At 42.6% G+C, this 15,693-nt stretch overlaps 1 protein-coding gene across 10 annotated transcripts in view; it reads left to right on the top strand.

The window, feature by feature from the left end:
• MAGI1 (membrane associated guanylate kinase, WW and PDZ domain containing 1) overlaps positions 1-8,152 on the top strand; it is a 617,590-nt gene extending 609,438 nt beyond the window's left edge. For 8 of the 10 annotated variants that reach the window (XM_060022852.1, XM_060022850.1, XM_060022856.1 and 5 more), the window contains 2 exons: positions 300-438; positions 4,550-8,152. In XM_060022852.1, coding sequence (XP_059878835.1) covers positions 300-438; positions 4,550-5,301 — 891 coding nt within the window. In that variant the 3' untranslated portion in view covers positions 5,302-8,152. Of the gene's footprint in view, positions 1-299; positions 1,575-2,526; positions 2,616-4,549 lie in introns of those variants that run through there. The other 2 variants (XM_060022855.1, XM_060022857.1) reach the window with 2 other exon arrangements.
• Positions 8,153-15,693: the final 7,541 nt, after the last annotated feature.

Below are 15,693 nucleotides of genomic sequence, written 5' to 3'. Positions count from 1 at the left end.
TCCGCCTCCCCTCAACAATTAATATTCCCTTTGCTACTTTATTTTTTTAGCACTTAACACTGTCTAGTGTACATGCATTTTTATAATTTTCTTATTGTCTTTACCCCACTAGAATACCATCTCCATGAGGACAGGGATTTGGGGGGTTTTTCACTGCTGTATCCTAAACAATAGAAGATTTTTCTGGAACATGTTCAGTAAATAGTCAATAAATGAAAGAATTTAAAATTACAAAGCACCTCAATAGCTGGTGAAACCCTTTTGTGATCTTCTCCCTTGGCTCTCTCTTGCTTTGGCAGGTTGGTGATGAAATTTTAGAGATCAATGGTGAGACCACCAAAAACATGAAGCATTCTCGGGCTATTGAACTGATTAAGAATGGTGGCCGCAGAGTGCGTCTGTTTCTGAAGCGGGGAGACGGCTCCGTACCAGAATATGGTGGGTCAAACTATGAAAACATTCCTTCCTTCCCTGGCATGACTCCATGAATTTGTCTCCAGAACTGCAGCAGGAAAGTCTTTTTGTTTCCCCTATTCACCAGTGTCTTACCAGCCTCTCGCACCATGTGATTATTTGCCTCGCTTGTTCTGAAATCTCTACACATTTCATCCTTTTGCTTGCTTACGTGGACTGGGGCATGGCCTAAGACGAGCTCTTTATAGCCCCCTTTCTGATAATCAGAGAGAACATTTTGTCTAGTCCGACCAAGAGCGAAGGAATGTTTGTTTGAACTGTGCCAAACTGTTTCTCAGATCCAATTCTTAGCACAAAATGACTCTACTCCTTTTAAGAAGCAGGAAAGCAGGTTTCCTGAGTGATATGTTGAGGCACAATTCTTTTTTTTCTCTCTCTTTCTTTTTTGGTTACTTGATATCTTTATTCAAGAGGCGTGAAATTTGGAGATGATTTGGGGGCCTTGCTCACCTCCTTGATGCTCTGTATGCAATACTTCTGCATCCCCCCCCCCCCACTGGTCCCTACCCCACATCAGACCACCTGAGCCCACTGCTACAAAACAAACAAAACTGTTGGTATATTAACCATATGTTTTTAGGTGATAAAGGATGAAATCGATTCCCAGTGCCCATCGTGAGGGAAACACATTACTATACCTTTCCTGTGAGGAAAGCCAGCTTTTACATAGAGTTCCTTTGTCATATCTGTAGACATGATTTGACTAAACAGTAATGCTCTTCACCTAGCCTAGTGTTCTGATAGTGAAATATTGTATATTATAATAATTACATCCTATTTATTTTGAGATTCTTGTTTAAAATTAAAAAAAAAAAAAAAGCTATGCCCTAGATGTAGGGCTTTTCTTCCCAACCAAAGGTCTACAAAAGTTTCTATAGAAACTGTGATTGAATGGTCCCCATATACGTTGGTCCCCTTTATTAGGGATTTATCTGTTGTCACCCTCTTCTCTGAAAGTCATTTGGCACAATTCCCAGTTGCATTTTGGACTTGATGAGATACTTAATTCAGATGCAGCTCAAGGAGAAGGATAACCCCTTTGAAGGACAGCCTTCCCAGGTGTTGGGCATTCATGCAGGCGCAAAATACAAGGGGCCCAAGGCCGGGGCCGGGGCGGGGGGGGTGGGGTGGGATGGGATGGGATGGGGATCAGATGAGGCCCCTTGAGACATGGCCAACCATGGGGGAGGTATTTTGACAACATTAAGATGCCACAGCTGTGTACTGTACTAAACCTTGACCATAGGTGTATCGATGCCACTGAAACTGTGTAACATTATCTCCCTTTTCTGTCTTCCCTATGCTTCTGTTGGATGTGATCTTTCATTTGCGAGTCATCGTCAGTAACCTGTGTACCTTCTCAAAACCTATGTCTGTTGCACTGAGGATGAAAATCCAACACTAACAAATGTTCTTTGGGCTAAAAATAAAGATCATTGAAATACACAGTTTTTTTCCAAGAAGGGTTGAACGTGCCAGGGTTGTGCTACTGTAATGTCTCCATGTGTCATTGGGACTAAATCTCTCTAATTCTATTGATTAGAATCACAAATGGGTTATAATATGTTAAGTTCCAATATTTTTCTGACTTGATTGGAACCTGCTTCTCTGTGAGGCTATTTTTGTAATGAGTTTTTTGTACTTAATTTAACTGCCGTGGTCTTGGGGGAGGGGGGATGGAGGGAGGGAACTTTGTTCCTTTGTTGTTTATTGTTAATGCTCTCCTATGCCAGCCTGTCATTGTTCCAGTTGTTTGAAAAAGAAAAAAAAAGAAAAAAAGAAAAAAGGATGCATCCATTGTCTGGCTTCTCGAGTCACCTTATCTGGCTGTCTGAAAACGTCACTGTTCCGATTTTGGTCTCTGCAGCCTTATTTGAGTGTTGCCTTAGACTGTCTGACTGGACAAATAAACTCTCTTTGCCCTATGTTAACAAATGCAGATTTTTTTTTTCTTTCCTCTTTGTTATAGGGAATCTAAACGTTCAACTTTTTCTCTTTCTCTCTTTCTCTTTCTCTCTGACTGTTCTTGGTGCTGGGCCCTCCCTCCTACAGCGATGATACCTCCTAATATCGCTGCATGTATGAGAAATGAAAAGCTCGGGGAGGCTTGCTTCTACCTTATGGGCCATAATCAAACTACGGTTTGTAGCTCAATCAATACTAGGTGTTTCTGTGCTGTGGCCTAATTTCCTCATTGCTTCTGCTTTAGCTCTATTTTGATATGTTTGGCAATTCATTCTGAGCACCCTGCGTTCTTTGAATTGTAAGTACACCGCTGACCCTATGGAAGTCTTACCCTCCCTTCTCTTAAAAGTAGGTGTAAGAAATCCCAAGGTTAGATTTATGATAGTCATTGAAGCCCCTTTCCTCACCTAGATCCTAAAATGACTTCATAAGCTTCTGCGTGTGTTAATTCTAGAAGTCTACCCAGCATTCAGAAAAAAACAAACCTCAGATCACAAAGCTCTCACTTGGAGGGATAGGGCTTTGATAGACAGGAAGATGAGATTTCCTACTCAGTTATCTCTTGGCAAATGACAGCCCACGGGCCAAGTCTGGTCCGCAGCCTGTTTTTGTAAGTGAAGTTTTAGTGGCACATCGCCATGCCCGTTCCTTTCATGTGTTGCCCACGGCTGCTTTTGCACTATAGTGGCAGGTGAACAGTTGTGACAAACTATGCAGCCTGCCAAACCATAAATATTTTACTCTTTGGCCCTTTACAACTTTTTCCTTTAAAAAGTTTACTGATTCCTGCTCTAGGCTATATTCCTGCTTTTGTTAAAACCCACCCTAGGTTTTGGGAGATGGTTCGTGAAAGAGACTAGTTGCTTAATGTTGACCTTGTTGGCTCATGAAAGATCCTTAAGGGGGCACCCGTGATTCCTTCGCCCCTGTGACTGTGGCCCTGGTTTGCCCTCCACGCTGCAGCACATCATTTCAGGTGCTTTGCCTGGAATGCAATAGTGTGTATGACTTACTGGGTTTAGGTGTGACGAAGCATCCCTGTTTTGAAAAGAGCTGTCATACATCCGGGATGCTACCTAAAACATTTGCAGCATCATTTCAAGTAGTTTAACAGTAAATAGGAGCCCTATGGGTTGCCCTGCTTTTCAATCTATAGACAACTTGAGGTTGTAAGAAGCTGTCCAGAGACTTCACGGCTCAAAGATGTAATTATGGCTGCTTCTGTAGCATCCAGAAAAGCGCCTCTATCTGAACCCCATCTAATGTCAAATGTGATCCTGACGGCCTCTCTTCCACTCCCTTTTATCTGTCAGCAGACTCTACAGTTTAAAAACAGTTCCTTAAACTTATGCAAAAGTAAGGAAAATAGTTGAACAACATTCACAAAGGTAGAGAGAATGTTAAATGGACCCTCCCATAATGTCACAATTGCCCATCATCAACATCTGGCTGTGTTGCCTCTGTAATCACCAGGCTGGATAACTTTTTTTTTTTTAAGAGAAGTATATTTTGCTTACAGTAAAATGCATAAAGCCTGAGGGTGCAGTGCAGTGAATTTTTACCTCTCTATGCACGCCTTTAATCCCCACCCAGATCAAAACATCAACTCTTTACATTCCCCCAGAAAGTTCTCTCATGACCCTCCAGGTCAATAGCCCAGGTTGTTTTAAAGCAAATTAAAACAAGTATTCTTTAAAGAAAGGAATATTTTCTGTCATGGGGGCTGGGGGCTGGGGGGGGTGGATCGGGGAGGAAGTGGGGTAGAGTGGGGGAAAAAGAGCAGGAGATAGGGTGGGGACATTTTGATACTTTTAGACAGACTATTTGGGTTGTGCCTTTAAAGACTAAACTCATGACTGATGTTACAAGTTCTTTAATGGTCTATGAGTATAAAGAACAGTAGACTAGCTGTGGAAAGCCACAAGTACCAGTTTTTTAACCCTGACTAGTTACAGTTATACTTAAATTAACCAAGAGCCAGTTGGCTTTGATTCTGACTGCTGTAACAGTCGTTTGTTTGTTGTGACTAATGGGATTTCACGTGTGCGGGTGGAGACAGGAGCCGAGGTCCTTGGTACCAAACTGTTGCTCTGGTTTCTCTTCCTCGCAGACCCCAGCAGCGACGGGAACGGCCCTCCCACCGGTCCACAAGGTGTTCCGGAAATGAGGGCCGCGCCCCCCGACCGCCGACAACATCCATCATTGGAGTCCAGTTATCCACCCGATCTTCACAAATCATCACCACATGGGGAAAAGCGGGCACACGTGAGAGATCCCAAAGGCAGCAGAGAGTATAGCAGACAACCCAACGAACATCACACATGGAACGGAACTTCTAGAAAACCCGACAGTGGGGCTTGCCGACCCAAGGACCGGGCACCCGAGGGACGAAGAGATGCCCAACCCGAGCGGATGGTGACCAATGGCCCCAAGAGGAGGCCCCCGGAGAAGCGGAGGGAGGGCACGAGGAGCGCTGACAACACTTTGGAGAGGAGGGAGAAGCAGGAGAAGAGGGAGGCTTCCCCGGAGAGGAGGCGAGAGCGGTCCCCAACCCGCCGGAGGGACGGCTCCCCCGGCCGGCGGAGGAGGTCTCTCGAGAGACTCTTGGATCAGAAAAGATCTCCGGAGCGCAAGAGAGGAAGCTCGCCCGAAAGGAGAGCCAAATCCACAGACCGGCGGCGGACCAGGTCCCCCGAGCGGAGGAGAGAGCGGTCCCTGGAGAAAAGGAGCAAAGAGGACAAAGGCGGCCACCGAGAGAGGGACGAGACAAGTCTGAAACAGGATGCCGGCCGAAGTTCCAGACATCCCCCGGAGCAGAGAAGGCGACCTTACAAAGAATGTAGCACCGACCTCAGTATCTGAGACCCTGAATCACATTCCAGCCTTTACCGTGTCAAAGGTTCTAAGAGGAAGCTCACAGACCTGAAATGATTTAGTTTCTTACCAGTGAAGCGTCTGACGTCAGCCTGATGATTCTCTGACTTGCGACAAACATTTGATGCATTTGAAATCTTATAAGAAAAAAATATATATATATGAAAAGTGTTGTGCCTGATGTATCATATTAAAGAAAGTATTTTTAAATGCATACTTTTTTGGAAATTATTTGCCAAATGCTGCCCCCAAGGGATATAAATTTTGTTTCTACATAAACTGTAGAATTGTCAAGAATTGTTCCCTTCTGGGGGGAGCGACCTTTTTCTCTCCTGGTAAAATGGGGCTGTTGATCATCTTCTCTAAGTAAGGAAAATCATTGATCAAGTTTAATTAATTTGATAGAGACTTGTGTAGTGATGTAGTGCTATACTGTAGTTAGGAGTTTTTCTTGAAAAAAAGAAAAGAGCAAAAAGGCAAAAATTATATTTGTAAAAGCTGAGGACTCTTTGGAATGGATCAGGATTGCCGACGATCCTAAAGTTAAGCAAACTGTATGAAGAGACTACTATCGCAAATGAAGGATATTTATAGTCAAACGACACAGCACAAAGAAATGTTACGTTCTCAAGTTATAGTTGGTTCAGAAAACAGTTCGTACTCTCCCTGGCCGTAGAAAGGTGCCAGGAGGAGAAGGTTGGCCGCCATTACCCCAGTGCAGCCCAAGCACAGATGCTCAGGTTCATTAGCATCACCAACATCTAATAAGATTTCATTAAGGCAGTGCCATCACAGCTTTGCCCAACTACTGGAAGGAATGGATAACAAACACCTTGTGTGTTGTCTTGCCTGATTTGAGGCGGAACAGGAGATGGAATGGGGGACAGTGTGCCTGGCGTGAGGAGTCCTAAGAATTGCCAGTACAGAAAGTATGTTCCCCCATTTTAGCGTAAGCCCGCGCTTGCCCTTTGCCAAACTGGAGAGAAGGGAGTAAGTAAGCCTTGTTGGAAGGAACCTCTCTGTTAATGTTTAAAAGAAATGAGGGTTGGGCATGCTCATTCTTAGAAATGCCAGTTTTCCTTTGGAACCATAATGAAAGTCTCCAGGATGATTGAAAGGGAGAGAAGGATGCAATTTCAGCGGTTCTAGATCTAGCTGGCAAACCTCTGCCCTTATGACCCTGTTCTTTTAGTCTTTCGACAGAGCAAAACATAGTGATTTTTCTTTGATAAAAGACCCATTCTTTTACTATCTCACAGGAGGTTTGGTTGGGTCGGCTGTAGCCCCAGGATGCGGTTGAAATGGATTACTGCCTAGCTGAGCCAAAACCTTTGCTTGTACCTGTTGGACCACTGCAGCAAACCGCTGCTTACGATGCATTGTGTATTTCCATAGTACTGTTTTGCATTTTCCATACAGACACAAAACTTTGCAAGTCAATCACTGTTGTTCTCATGGTACTGTTTAAAAAAAAAAAAAAAAAGGAAAAAGAAAAAAATGGAGAAAACCAGCCAATTACCATGTGTACAGAGTTAAAAATTGTAATTAATAGAGCCTGTTTTAAAAACAAACAACTGTTGCCTTTTTTTCTTGTATAAAAGAGAATTTATGACACAAAATTTAGCTGTGAGGAATGTGATATGTGTTTATATTTCTGAATATGGAACAAAGTGATTCATTGGGATATATTTTACTGTAAACTAAATCAGGTATGTAAAGCTGTTTTAAAAATGGGAGACTATATAAGTAATTCTCTGAAGCTTGAGTTGGTTTGAATATCATCATTTCCTCCATGGTGAGCCTGCTTGTGATTTATTAAGCACTTGTTTGCATTTCTGTTCTTCATTCATTTCTTGTGGTGTGCTATGGACTTAATGCTCTTTCTGTATTGATGAAAAGCAGTATGTGGGCCAATCTTTTTATAAAACACTATGCATATATAAATATTACATTGTTCATAGCTTTATTTGACTTATGGGTTTATACATAACATTAGAATGAATAGCTGTCATTGTGTGGACACGCACAAAGCAAGTTTCTTTCCTGGAACAGACACAATTGTACATTTCTGTAGCTAAAAAAGAGGAAAAAGTCTGTGACTGCTATTTTTATCTTCAGAGTTTTCCATACAGAGCATACATTGAACTACAGTGGTAAGGCGGAGCTGAATAATGATGTTCTTTTTTCATCAATTTCCTAAGAGCCAACTTGGGGATTTTATTCCTAAGGCTCCACTGCTAGAAATTCTCTCACTCTTTCTAGCCAAATCCATGATGTTAAATGATCGATGCTTTCAATTGTGGTCCAGAGTTTTAAATAAATGAAATCAAGAGGTGGATTTTTGGAGTACATCGTGAAGTTAACATTTTGATGTCTTTCTTGTTGTCAGAGATGATACTTGACATCTTAAAATCTGTGTGCTACCCACCTGGGCTTGGCTCCGTCTGTGAAGACTTTTGATGTGGCAGTGCCGTCTGAGTTCCACATATCAGATTTGCTTTGGAAATATCGTACTGTACAGGGACTATGCATTAAGCAGAAAGGTAGTGTTTTCTCTGAACTACTGTAACCTTAAATTGGAGACTGATTCTTTTGAGCCTACTTTCCCTAGTTCCACACTTCGTGTACATGTCTTGATGAGAGATGATATGGATGAGTATTTTGTATGATTAAATCAAACCCTATAGGAACTTCCCTCCCACCCATGACACAGTCAATGCCTGAAAGAATTTTGTGGGGAGAACTGAACACCCTACTTGTATTTTTTAAGTTTCTTTTGTGAAAGATTTTTTAATGCATTTTTACTGTAAAAAATACATGGAAATGTATGCATTCCATAACCACAATTGCTTCTGGATTGATATCTTTCTTGTCTCCGTGTTATCTCAAATATATCAGGGTCACGTAACCAAGAGAGAGTGTCTGGCTCCCAATGCGATGAAATGTCATACCATTCTGTTGAAAGGGAAGGAATGATGGTCTTGCGATAGTATTGTGCCTTGCTACTCAAAGTTTGGTGCATGGACCAGCTCCCTCCTCATCAGTGGAGAGCATGTTAGAAATTCAGAGTCTCAGGCCCCGCCCTCGACCTACTGAGTCAGAATGTGCTTTAAACAAGATCCCCAGCTAATATGAATGCATGTGAAAGTTTGAGCTGCATGGTATTGCACAGAACCCTGGCGATAAAGCAAAACCTGCCAAGCCAAGAGTTTCATCACCTCCTAACTGTGATATTGGGCCAGTTCCTTAACCTCTTTTTAAGAATCAGTTTCCTCATCTTCGAAGGGGCAGACGTCATGGAGTTGTAAAAGGAAATGGAAGTGCTTAGCACACCTCTGACAATCAGAAAAATCCCCAGTAAATGCACTAAACTTTTTTTGAGGAGGATTTTCTTCATGGCGGTCGGTATTCTACTCCTTTTCATTGTCCTTGTTTATTTTCCAATCAAAACGAAGAAATACCTTCTCACTCTATTAAAATGAGGAAGAAGGACTTCTGTTTTAATTATAAAGTTAATGAACAATGTGGTTCAAACTACTTCACAAGTATAAAAATTACACTTACCAGTGTTTTGAGATGGGAGTCCAAAATGCCTTGCTTTGAAAGTTAAGATGAAAATAATCTCAAAACGTATCTTTTGGAGACAGAGATGTATGTGGATTTAGACATACATTTTTTTTTTGCGGTACGCGGGCCTCTCACTGTTGTGGCCTCTCCCGTTGCGGAGCACAGGCTCCGGACGCGCAGGCTCAGCAGCGATGGCTCACGGGCCCAGCCGCTCCGCGGCGTGTGGAATCTTCCTGGACCGGGGCACGAACCCGTATCCCCTGCATCGGCAGGCGGACTCTCAGCCCCTGCGCCACCAGGGAAGCCCTAGACATACTTTTAACTAGATGAAAAGGCTAATCAGTTAGTGAGTGATTCAACATGTATTCTGGTTGATCATGTTTGTAACCCTTTCCAATTTCCTTGCAGTTTTTGGATTGTTCCTTTGTGTGGCTTAGTAATTAGGATTTTCCTACAGAACCTGAGTGCCTGGGCACTCCAAACGGTATTGTGTGTGATACTATGTTGCTTTATTTTGTCACCGGCATGGTGATTATGAACACTGCTCACTTCCCAAATATCTCTTTTGGTATCTAAGATGGTCCCTGGCTTAACTGACAATTGAAACTATTTGTAAAACCCTTACATCGAACAAGTTCTTTGCCTGCCATAAATGGTCACACCAAAAAGAAGGTACTGAGACTCAGTGAGAGCTCTCAGGATTTTTCCTGCTTGTGGGCAGCCTGAGACCACCGTAGGTGGTCTGCATCAATCATGAAAGGAAGAGCCCTTCCAAGTTCCTCCAGGTGATTTCTCTTATCATCCCTCAACATCATCAGCATGTGGGTGTTCAGCACAATAAGACGCTAGGGCTTTTGGAATATGTGTCATTACAAACGAATGACAAAGCTGGCCCTTTCCAACACAGTTATTTGTTTTTCTTTTTCTTTTTGCAGGAGTGGGCCTTCTGTGAAAATGTTTTGACTAGTTCCACCCAGTGATGTCTTTAATGATTGTGCTCGTTGGTGGGGGCAGGAGTGGTATGATTTTACTTCTCTAGTGCAGGTACTAAGTGATCACTAAAGCCAAAGTGCAAGGTCTTTTTGAAAGTACATAGATTTAAGGTTTAAGGTGGTGAAACCGCACAACTCAGGTTGGGACTTGAACCCACTGTCTTTTAATTGAGATCTCAGGACTGGTCTTAGAACTTAATGAAACTCAGGTTCTTTATGTCTCCTCACAGAAGGAATTCAGTGAGAGACAAACTGATAGGTAAGAAGTGGATTTATTTAGAGAGATCCACATTCCGTAGGCAGAATGCGATCATCTCAAAAGGCAAGAGCGGCCCCAGGGCATGGGGTCACCTCAGAAAGTGAGAGTGGCCAAGGGAGAAAAACACTCGGCAGAGTGTGGAGCATTTCAGAAGGCAAGAGGCCCCGAAATATGGGGTGGTTAGTTTTTATGGGCTAGGTAATTTTTGGGGGGGAGGCCATGCCCCATGGCTTGAGGGATCTTAGTTACCCCCACCAGGTATCAAACCCAAGCCATGGCAGTGAAAGCGCTGAGTCCTAACCACTGGACCGCCAGGGAATTCCCTGGGGTGGGTAATGTCATAGGCTAATGAGTGGGAGGATTATTCCAACTATTTGGGGGGGAGGGGCGGGGATTTCCAGGGATTGGGCCACTGCCCACTTTTCGGCCTTTTATGGTTAGCCTCGGAACTGTCATGGCACTGGTGGGCGTGTCGTTTAGCTGATGTATTATAATGAATGTCCAATGAGGCTCAAGGGCCACAGGAAGTAGAACCTTCCGCCATCTTAGACCTAGTCGCTTCTAACCAGTTTCCTCTATGTCGTGCCCTGCCCCTTTCCCTCCAGTTTCAGTGGTATTAACAGTAAACGCTGGAGTTTTGCATGTGACTGCTACCTTGTACTCTCACCTTTCCGACTAACTGATAAATCTTCATTGACACATCAGGAAATAACAACTTGCTCAGCACAGCCTGGCCCTCTAAATGCCACACCACACCGGTAAACACTGCCCTTTTTATATTTATCTCTCAGGTAAGAAATTCTCTTTGATCTCCTAGGATCCTAGAGGTGAAGGGAAAAGAGCTCAGAAAGGCTGCCGAATTAATTTCTATATGTGTAAGAGGCAAGACTGTGACTCATTTATTCTTTTTTTCCTAACATCTTTATTCGAGTATAATTGCTTTACATTGTTGTGTTAGTTGCTGCTATATAACAAAAGGAATCAGCTATATGCATACATATATCCCCATATCCCCTCCCTCTTGCGTCTCCCTCCCACCCTTCCTATCCCACCCCTCTAGGTGGTCACAAAGCACCGAGCTGATCTCCCTGTGCTATGCGGCTGCTTCCCACTAGCTCGTTTACATTTGGTAGTGTATATATGTCCATGCCACTGTCTCACTTCGTCTCATCTTACCCTTCCCCCTCCCTGTGTCCTCAGGTCCCTTCTCTATGTCTGCGTCTTTATTCCTGTCCTGCCCCTAGTTTCTTCAGAATCTTTTTTTTTTTTTTTAGATTCCATATATATATGTTAGCGTACGGTATTTGTTTTTCTACAATTAACTAACTCAATTTCGTTTCTTTTTGTGGCTAATATTCCATTGTATATATATGCCACATCTTCTCTTTATCCATTCCTCTGTCGATGGACACTTAGGTTGCTTCCATGTCCTGGCTATTGTAAATAGAGCTGCAATGAACATTTATTCTTTCAACACATTGGGGACCACTGTGGGTCAGGTACATCCTGGGACTAGAAACACCTTCCTGATCTTGAAAGCTTACACTTTGGCTGGGGAAGGTGAACAGTCCAATACATATAAACCTCTTTTCAAGGAGAAGCACAGGCTGTTATGAGAGAAAATAATCACAGATTTAGCCAGGCTGAGGAAGGTTATAATTCCAGAAGGAAGAAGAGTTAACTGGTGAAAGAGGGAGGGAATGTGGTCCAAAATGGAAGGGGTGGTGCTCTGAAGGGCCATTGGGGCGGGGGTGGGGGGGTGGGGGGTAGTTATTCTGAATTTTAGACTGAAGTGTAATAGGAGACAACTGGGGAGGGTAACAGGGCCCCTGGTGAGCTGTATGTGTGTTGGGGGAGAATCCAGTAAAGCACCAGTGCGAGTCCAGAGAGCAATGCTTGTCATGAAACAGCATCCTGGATAAGGCAGGATTGCTCATAACTGAAAAGTCCCCAGGCCCATGTTTAACATCCTCTTGTTAGGAGAATTCATTTTCTTTTCAACCTAATCCTCCTACTTCCCCTTCGCTAGACCTTTGTTAACAAGTGCAGAACACTCTCTGCCCAGTTTCTTATGTTAAAGTCATTCATTTACTATTCTACCTGGTTTTCTCCAAGTTTACAAATTTCCATCTCACTACTTTTTTTTTTTCTTCAGATTCTGGCTTCAAACCATGTAATCTTGTTTTCATTTCTTTTTTATTTTTATTTTTGAGATTAACTACATCTTTCTCAAGCTGTAGAAGCCTGGTTAGATATTATCCCATCTTTGGGAAACATCCCCATATTTGTATTGAGAGAGGAACCACTCCTAGGATATCCTACTTTGAAAAGCAGTGTGGTTTTGTTTGGTTTTTGGCCATGCCACGCGGCATGCGGGATCTTAGTTCCCCACCAGGGATCGAGCCCATGCCCCCTGCAGTGGAAGTGCGGAGTCCTAACCACTGGACCGCCAGGGAATTCCCAGCAGTGTTTTTTTGTTGTTTTTTTTTTAATTTACGGAAGTAATTCATTCTTAAAATATTCAAGTGTATCAGGAAAGTATAGAATAAAAGGTGACATTGTTTCTTACTACCTGTCAAACCCAAACCAGAGAAGTAACCATTAACAGCATGATTCATGACAATTGTGATCTTCTTCTACTTATATACAAATGTGTGTGTGTATATATATATATATAGTTTGGGGGTTTGTTTTTATACAACAAAAAATTAGCCATTAAGTACATACTATTTTATATACTGTTCCTTGAGGACAATTTTTCACATTTTTACATATATATAATATATACACGTGTCGTGTACATATATGTATATATGTGCATATGTACATATTATATATGTACATATATACATATATATATATATATTCTAATTCTCTATCTGTACTTCCTCCTGGATCACTGCAGTAACTTCCTTCCTGTTCTGCCTGCTCACCTACAGACTCTTCTCCACATAGCAACCACAGCAAATCTTTTAAAATGTTAAGTGAAAGGTCAGAGTCCTTACAGCAGACTCCTTTTCTTCTGACCCTCGCTCACCAGTTCTTCATCCATACTCCAGGCACGCTCCCAGCCTCACTTAGGGCCTCTGCTCTATCTAGTCCCTGGTCTGGAAAGCTCTTTCCCGAAATATTCACAGCTGACTCCCTCGCTTCATTCAAATCTGCTCAAATCTCACCCTTCCAGTGGGGCCCACTACTTCACATGGTTTCCTTTCTTGGTTCTCCTCTTTTCCCCTCCATGGCACTTACCAGCTTCTAACATGCTGTGCACTTTATGTGCTTACTTATTATCTTTATTGTTTATCACCTGTCTCCCTCCTCTAGAAACTGGGTTAGTTTTATGGACACGCAACCCTGCACTTCGAAGGGCCCCATGCTTGATTTAATGCTCTGCCATCATCATCTTGAAATTTTAGTACTTCTTAAATAAGGAGCAGCACATTTGCAGTTTGCACTGGGCCGTGCAAATGATGTAGTTTGCTTTGTCTAGAATGCGAGCTTCACAAGAGCAAGGATCTTGGTCCTGAGCTCTGATGAATTTCAAGTTCCCAGAAGATGATCTTATTTACAGTAGAGGCACGTAATATGCACTCAGTGAATAGAAGTATTTTCTTAGTAGTTTCATATTCTGAAGTTGAACATTTACTTACGTAGTCCCTTACGAATTACAAAAATATGCTGCAGCAAATAACCTTATACAAAAACTTGGTACCCTTGAGTGGTTTGGTATAAATACTTTTGAAGGGATACATGGTGACTGCTAGTTCTTTTTTATTTCTGGTGACACCGGAATTGTTGAGGCTTTGCCTGCTTTCATTGGGAACAGCCGTGTTGAGCAACGTGCTTGCAGGCTACAGACCCATATCTCACCAGAGAGAGTTACCAAGCACGGTATAGCCACTAAACCAACAGTTCGTAGCCTTGGCTACACATGGAAAGCACCCAGGAGCTTTAAAAAATGCCGATGCCTGCGCCCACCCCCCAGGGATCCTGATACAATTAGTCTGCAGTGTGGCCTAGCTTGTTTAAAGGTCCCAGGTGATTCTAATTGGCCGCCGTTGCATTCTTCATCTGCTTTAACCTCAGACTGTGTGGGATTGAATGGGTCTGCTGTGTTTCTTTCTTTCTGCCTTATAATATCTACTGTTGTCTTTTTTAGTTTGCAGTATAGCAGCAGCTCAAAGGAAAGATGGTTAGAGATTATTTTCCCAGGGTAAACTCAAAAGCCTTTCGATTCCAGGAAGTTGTTAGCCAAATATAGAGATAATAAGTATATATATTTCAATTGTGAATTCTGTTTAATATTCCTGTCACCACTAAAGTTATTCATTAATAACGATAATGGAGAGATTTCTGCATTGTCAACAAGAGATCTGAACAACATCATTTAAACCAAGATTTAGCCAGAGTACTTTCACTTAAATTAATTTGAGAAATATTTTAATGGTCTTATGAAATGGGACATGTGGTATGTTAAAACCCAGTGAGAGAGAGAGAATACCAAATAATTAGCAATTAGCAGTCGTCAGGATGAAAAATTGTTTTCTCACAAGTTCTTCCAAAGTATTTATGATTCTTCTACCTGCCACCTCCCACACAGCTCCTTTTAGCAGACAACTTTGGGGCTGAAAAGTAATTATGCCATGGCTGAGTAAGGGCAATGTGACATTCTTAAGACCAAAACAACATACATGCCTTAGGTTTTAAGGGGTATAAAATTCTTGGGAAAATAGTGCTGGGAATAAATGCTATTTACCTAGCAGCTCCTCGATTATCATAAGAAGACTCTAACATTGATCCAGGCAAGTGTGTGGGATCCACCATTGATATGACCAGCCCTAACTCTGGACCAAAGGGAAGTATACTTGAAATAGTCATGAAATCTAGAACAAATTTCATGTGTCCAACCTATCAACTAGACAGCCCTCCCTAAAGTTGCCCCTTGTGGAAGGATTTTTTTTTTTTTCCTCTGGCTGCAGCTGTGGGTTGGCTGCTGCATTTTTTTTTTTTTTTTGGAGGAATTTTTTGAAGCAGATTCTCCACGTATCCTTGGAAATGGTAACTTAGTTGACCTTAACTCCTTCCATTATCTCCTGAAAACAGAGCTTAGTTCAAAGCACTTTGTTAGCAAATATGTAGTGATGACTGTTTTCCTGGCACGGTGCTCACTGTCAAACAAAGGCAATAAAAATCCCGGCGTTCCTGAAGTTTAGTCTGACATGGTGGATGGACATTGAATGATTGAGTCCAATTGTGGTAAGAGCTGCAGGTGTGTATGTGGTGCCCATGACCGTCTGTAAGAGGACAGCTTACTCTGGACAGTCCAAAGAAAGGAGGCAAAGAGAAGGAAGGACTTGCCAAGGAGAAGGGAGACCTCTGCAGAGGCCTCGTGGCAAAGGGAGTGCAGCTTGTTCCAGCAGAGAATCAAAGACCCATAAGACTAAAGATCTAGCCCAGCAAGGGAGGAAGAGAGAGAAAGAAGGCTTGGAATGTGTCTGTGAGCCTTAAGGAGAGAGACCCACTGCTTATTCCCACTGGGTAAGAAAAGACAGCCCAAAGGAG

Source organism: Delphinus delphis, chromosome 10 (genome assembly GCF_949987515.2).
Source record: "Delphinus delphis chromosome 10, mDelDel1.2, whole genome shotgun sequence".
In the NCBI taxonomy this organism is placed as follows: Eukaryota; Metazoa; Chordata; class Mammalia; order Artiodactyla; family Delphinidae; genus Delphinus; species Delphinus delphis.
The sequence above is the reverse complement of the archived record's forward strand: the minus strand, read 5'-3'. Positions and strand labels throughout refer to the sequence as shown.